Genomic DNA, 6,186 nt, shown 5'->3' on the forward strand with positions numbered 1-6,186 from the left:
TAAGTTTATATAGAAATTCGTTGATTCGTGGTATTAATTTACTTTCGCTGGCTCAGCTAAAGTTGAGTATGTTTTTTTAGTTTTGTTGTAAAAGAGAGTTCATTGAAGTTTAGTTGTTGGTTTTTTTTCTGCATTTTTTGTGGAAACAAGTTCAAAAACGTGTTAAAACGGTGTGTTGTTTATTTTTGAAAAATTCTCAAGTTTTATTGAGGGTTATTTTAATTTTGAAACGCGTAAAATTTGCGTGCTTTGAAGCTAAGCGTAAGAAAATATTACTGGATTAAGTCGACTTTGGAGTTATTTACAATTTAAATTAATATTTGTCCAATTCACAATCGATGTCGTATCGTTGTAACGTTGTATGTCATAAAAATGTTTAAAATAAAATTTTTAAACGAAAACAAATCAATAATAAAGAAAATACAACATACTACGATACAACCGTACGACACGGATTGTAAATTGGACAATTGTGTGCCTTCGGAAATTTCTTGTTCTACTCTGTTAGACTGGATATCGTATGTTCGATTCCCACAAGAGACACTGGTAAAAGAACGCCCGTTCCAGATCTGGGTATATCTCTAATTTTGCGTGAAAAAATACATTTGTAATAAAAAATTGCATGTTGTCTGAAAAATCATATATCAAATTAAAAAATATTATAACTAAAAAGTAAATATGAACGATTGATTAATAAACTATATATTTTCATCAGCTTGACCACAGAAGGAAAAATATAAACGCTTGGTACCAAATTGACACCAAAGTGTTCATATTATTTACAACTTCCGTTGTCATATACTACATACGTAGGTTAGTGGTTAGTGTTCTTGTCTTGTAGGCCCAAGGTGGTTGGTTCGATTCCCACTTGAGGCACTGGTTAAGGAGCGCACAACAGGTCCGATAGAGGCCTAGGCGTATTTATTTGGGTTTGATTTATATATGTACATCTTCTTTTAAACTAACTAACTTATACTTTGACAAGGGATGTTATTACAAAATTATAAACACTTTGGTTTCAATTTGGTATCAGACGTTTATATATTTCTTATTTCCTCTGTGTAGGGTATTTCTCATTTGTAAATTCTTTTTTGGCTAAGCAAGCCATTTTTAAAACTTGCCTACTCTGCATAATTGAGTTTATTTCTCAAGACTAAAGAGAAATATTTCAAAATAACATAAAAAATAATTAAACAATAATATATAAATCTGGTGGGAATTATTAAAAAAAAACAATTTCTCAAATATTTAACTTTATTTAACAATTAATTTTAACTGCTTAATCATCATCTTCAGCCTCTAAAATGGCCTTGAAACTGAAAGGTTGGAAAATATAACCAGCGCCTTCATAAAATTTGCTCATGAATTCGACCCTTTAAAGAGAAAATAAAATTAATTAATTAAAATATTTTTAATAATAAACAAATTAATAATTAACTTACCAATGCAAACGTAAAGTATGCAAAAAGGCAGACAAACCCTCCATCATGACCATAATGGCGAGAGTAAAGAAAACCCAAATGGCAAAAATAAAGAAGAGACCTATGGAGCCAGTATAACCTTTAAGCTGCAGACCCAACGACAAAACCATAGTCCATAAAACTTCAGATAATTCTTAAGATAAAAAATTATAACCAATTAAACAAAGTCTTTAAAATGTTGAGGGGAAAAAACCAAAAACTTACGAGCATGAGCTAAAGACAAGGCCCACAAACGCAAATAGGAGGCCGTATGAGAAATGGTACTGAGCACATATTCAATGGTATGAATAGCTTGATGAATCCATATTTCACTCATGGGTTCGTCGTCATGATTATGACCAGCATCTGCATCTTTATTGGAAGTTTCTATAACTTCCACCACCACAGCGGTATCACCTTCTACCATTTCCAAAGTATCGGTGGAAGTGAAATCCTCAGGATGCTAGGAAATGAAAGTAAAGATAAAATTTTTGGTTACGTAAAATAATGAAGTTCAACTTACCACTGGTTTATGTTTCCTAGTGTACTTAATGTACAAAGGTTTACCAATCAACATCCAGGGAATACAAATCACTGCCACAATTACGAAAGCCATTTCGATTTTGGATTGATTGGCAAACATGAACTCATCACAACCTGGCAAGGTAGGACTACTCTTAAACAGCATCATATTAATGAACATAATCAGCACAGAGGGAGCACAACCGGGTGTATCTGGCTCATAGGTGGAGGTGGGTGAATATTTTACCCACTTATAAAACATCATAAAGACCATGTAACCGAATAACAGCAAAAGGAATATGATTTGTGGTAAAAATTCCAACAAAATGCTGGCATAACGTTTAAAGTACACAAAATTCACCACCGACATACAAACACCAAATACCATATGCAGGACACCAAAAATAATGGACAGTTTCATTTTATAGGTATTCAAGAAGATAATCTTGTTATCTGCCAACTGCCAAATAGGATCCATACCCCAAACATAAACCCCGGTGGTAGCAAAAGTGGGATCTAAAGTAAGACCTTCAGCATTCGTTAATACGGTAGTTCTATTGTAACGCACACGCCAGGTCGAACCAAATACATTAAAGGATTTGGAGAAGCAATCATTGTAGGTAAAACCGGTGTAGACAGCAAAAATACCCATAAGCAATATAATATAACGACCGCTAAAGAAAATATTCCAAATTTCTCCGCCCTTCTTGCGACCCAAGGATTTTTCCCATATAACCATCCAGGCACCGAAGAGAAATAATATGAAACCGTGACCCATATCACCAAACATCACAGCGAATAGAAAGGGAAAGGTAATGCAAGTGTATAGAGCGGGGTTAGCTTCACGATAAGTGGCCACACCATAGGCATCTATAAGGTTTTGGAAACCTCTGGTAAATTTATTAGTGCGATTGTAGGTGGGTGGAGGATCATTGGTCTCTACCACATTTAGAAAAGAAGGTACTGTACTGCCCACCACAGCAGAACCCTCCGCTAAACAAGCCTGCACATTGTCGAGATCACGGGTAGGAACCCAACATTCACCAATCAAACATTTGCTGGTCACATCTTGACTCAACATATTCAAGGTGTGATAGATAGCCTTCATTTTCTTAACCATAACCTCCCAGGCAGCCAGTTGTTTAGAGACCGCCACCAAAACACAAGTACGTTGATCTTCGGTCTGCTTTAAAACCACTTTCAAATCTTCGATTCTGGTGCGCAAACCACGAATCATTTCCTCACGTTCTTCATGCTCATTGGGACAGGGATACATGGAGGCATGAAATCCAGTACATACCTTCTTTACTCTACTTCTCAATTGTTCACCCTGGAAAAATACCACAAACACTGTCTTATACATAACATTGCCAGTTTTGGGATCTTTTAGGGACTCTTCCAAGGGAGCACGCTTAACATAGGCATTACCACGTGCCACACGCCACAGCATACGCTCAAATGCATACTCTCTTTCGCGACTCACTACACCAGCCACAAAACCCAAATGACCACCGGCTTCGTGATGATGACTGTCATTTTGTTTATTCAACTCCATATTCACGACAGCCTGTTCGGCAAAGAATCCCTGCGTTTTCTCTAAAACCCTTAACATTTCGGTTAATTCCAAAAAGTTCGACTTAAGATTTACATCGTTTTGTGATAATTCCGTTATTTCCTTTTCACACTTTTCCAAATGAGCCTCTAAATCGTTTATTTCTCGCGGTTTGGGTGCCGGTGGTATCTCTCTTAGTTCGGGCATTTTTAGATCATCTTTTTTGATTTCATTTTCTACAAAACGTATTTTACGCTCCAATTCATCACAGCGTCTTACTTCTGAAACGTATTTGCGTTGATACGATGTTGTACCTTCGTTCATCTGAAAATTGTAAAGTGAATTAGTAAGGTTGGTAAAAAGGTGATCTTCCGGCACCAAAGTACATACTAACTACAACAACCAATCTCTTAAATTTCATCTAAACTTTGGTAGGTTAGAGGTCGGTTTCGGAAACTTCACAAAGATACACAAATCAGTATAAGTCTAGATAGATTGGTGGAATAGATATCTTACATTTTATGTTTGCGATATCAATGCAGTATTTTGTAGGTTATAATCTAGCCCTTATATAAATTGACTCAACCCCCATATAACTAATCTAATTGACAATAAATCATTGATGTTGCTTTGAATGACATTCATAAAGACGCCATAAATTCCGCGGTTTTAGGATAATGCATTAATGTCGTATTTGGAGGTCGCCCATAGCAGACACGGAAGAAAACCTGCCGCGGAAAACAAGATCGATATGGAGCAACAGGCTTCGATATGGAGCAACAGGCTTCGATATGGAGCAACAGGCTTAATGCCTACTGGTCACTTATAGACCGTGCCATCCCCAACGAATATCCTGCATGTGGTCAGGGTCCTCATAATACCCACCACATATTCAACTGCTTAGCCAATTCTCTTTCTTTCCAATGAACTCTTTCCAATGAATTTATGGACGCATCCAGTTGAAGTAGTCAAATTTTTAGGCCTGAACATTGCTGTAGAACCCCCAACTAGATTATTGTATAGTTTTAGCTGTCTCTGAAAAACTTTTTACCCATTAAACTCCTATTTCCGAAAATCACTAAAATAAAACCTTTCACCCATTAAACTCCTATTTCCGAAAATCACTAAAATAATTCAGAAAGTTTAACACAAAAGCAGTAAAATATTTCACTTACATCACGAAATTGTACACAGCCACTCTCTCCCAGCTGAGCCAAAGAGGCATAAGCCGCTTCCGGTTGCAGGAAGATTTGGCATAAGGACATTTTCTCACTGCGAAACATGTCCCCCATGATGAAGCCGTTAATTAAACTGTAAAATAAACATTTTTTTATTATTTTAATTTCTTTAAATAATTTAAAATATTTTAAAACTCACCCTTAATTAAGCAAAAAAAATATATATAAAATTTTCAAACTCCTCTTCCCAATATTAAAATAAATTAAATGAAATAACCCTAACCGTTGAACTGCAACCAGTCAACTGATTTTTCAATTTTCTGGAAATTATCCATCAAATGTTGAAATTTCGAAAAAATATATATAAAGAAATTTATGTAAAAGATAATTTTATATATAAAATATTTTCCTTATCATTTCCTCACTGAATAATTGCTGGTTTTATCTATTAAATTAATTGTATTCTGCTGAATGTAAAAAAAACTGAACTTGTTTGTTGTGATTTAAAATTAAGTGTTAATTGGAAAATAATTCATAATTAATCATTTACAAATCAATCAAATCAAGTTTTGCCACATACATATGATATAATGGATGGCAAATGGTCGATGATATTTTTTTTTTCACTTGAGTACATTAGACCAGACGCCTTCGGTTTAGTTGGAATTGAAAATTTTTATCTTCTTTTCTAATTAGGTCTAAAGACATGTGTTTTTTGGGTCTTTAGAAAATTGTTATTTAATTATATTTTTAGTAACGTTTAGACCAGTGACAAAATAAGTTTAAAGTGAAAAAAGTTTCATTTTCATATTTTTTTTAATAGTGAATAGAAAATATGCAGATTTTTTTAGAAATTTTAATTTTTTGATTTAGAGAAAAGTTTTATAAAATCAGGAAGTGTTAATAGCTTACAACGTAATTCTTTGTAAAATTATAAATTTTTAAATTAAAATTTAAAATTTCGGTTTTTGTAAAACTTGTTCAAATATACAGCCCTGTAACAGAATTCCATTCTGCTCGAAAGTGCAATTATAACTTGTAAATAAATCGATGAAAACTTTTTGAAAAAATAACTTTGAATTATTGTCAATTCCATTTTGAAAATATGAAGTGATTTCATTCTGAAAAAGTTATAATTTTTCTTTTTTGAAGAAGAAAATTTGGAAAGATAATTCCACTTTCGATCGAAAAGGAATTCTGTGACTGATAAATACTTTATATGAAAAACAACAAATTAAAGTGAAAATTTGTTTTACAAAATGAAGTGAAATTTGAAATTATCAAAATAATATTCTAATTAAAACACTCCTAACTTAACAGCTATTGTTAAACGACGTCAAGAGAAAAAAACACTGCTGTCGGCAGCACTGTTTATACTTACTTTTTGAAATAAAGTATACTTTTAGGCTGTTTATTATACACTGTACGAAAAAAGAACTTTATAGTTTAACAGTAAAGTTAAATAAAGAAAACA

The 6,186-nt window shown here is 33.5% G+C and overlaps 2 protein-coding genes across 2 annotated transcripts in view; one reads left to right on the top strand and one right to left on the bottom strand.

Moving 5' to 3' along the window:
- The window catches only part of LOC111680959 (deoxynucleoside kinase), a 95,577-nt gene that overhangs the window by 52,091 nt on the left and 37,300 nt on the right, over positions 1 to 6,186 (top strand). The gene's annotated exons all lie outside the window — the stretch shown is intronic.
- On the bottom strand, positions 1,237 to 5,007 carry LOC111680953 (V-type proton ATPase 116 kDa subunit a1-like). Its single transcript, XM_023442666.2, has 6 exons — positions 4,912 to 5,007; positions 4,710 to 4,845; positions 1,984 to 3,858; positions 1,686 to 1,923; positions 1,443 to 1,614; positions 1,237 to 1,373 (listed from the first exon to the last, which is right to left on the bottom strand). The coding sequence occupies exons 2-6, from the start codon at positions 4,824 to 4,826 to the stop codon at positions 1,280 to 1,282; spliced, it is 2,496 nt and encodes an 831-aa protein (XP_023298434.2). The 5' UTR covers positions 4,827 to 4,845; positions 4,912 to 5,007; the 3' UTR covers positions 1,237 to 1,279.

Source organism: Lucilia cuprina, chromosome 4 (assembly GCF_022045245.1).
Source record: "Lucilia cuprina isolate Lc7/37 chromosome 4, ASM2204524v1, whole genome shotgun sequence".
In the NCBI taxonomy this organism is placed as follows: Eukaryota; Metazoa; Arthropoda; class Insecta; order Diptera; family Calliphoridae; genus Lucilia; species Lucilia cuprina.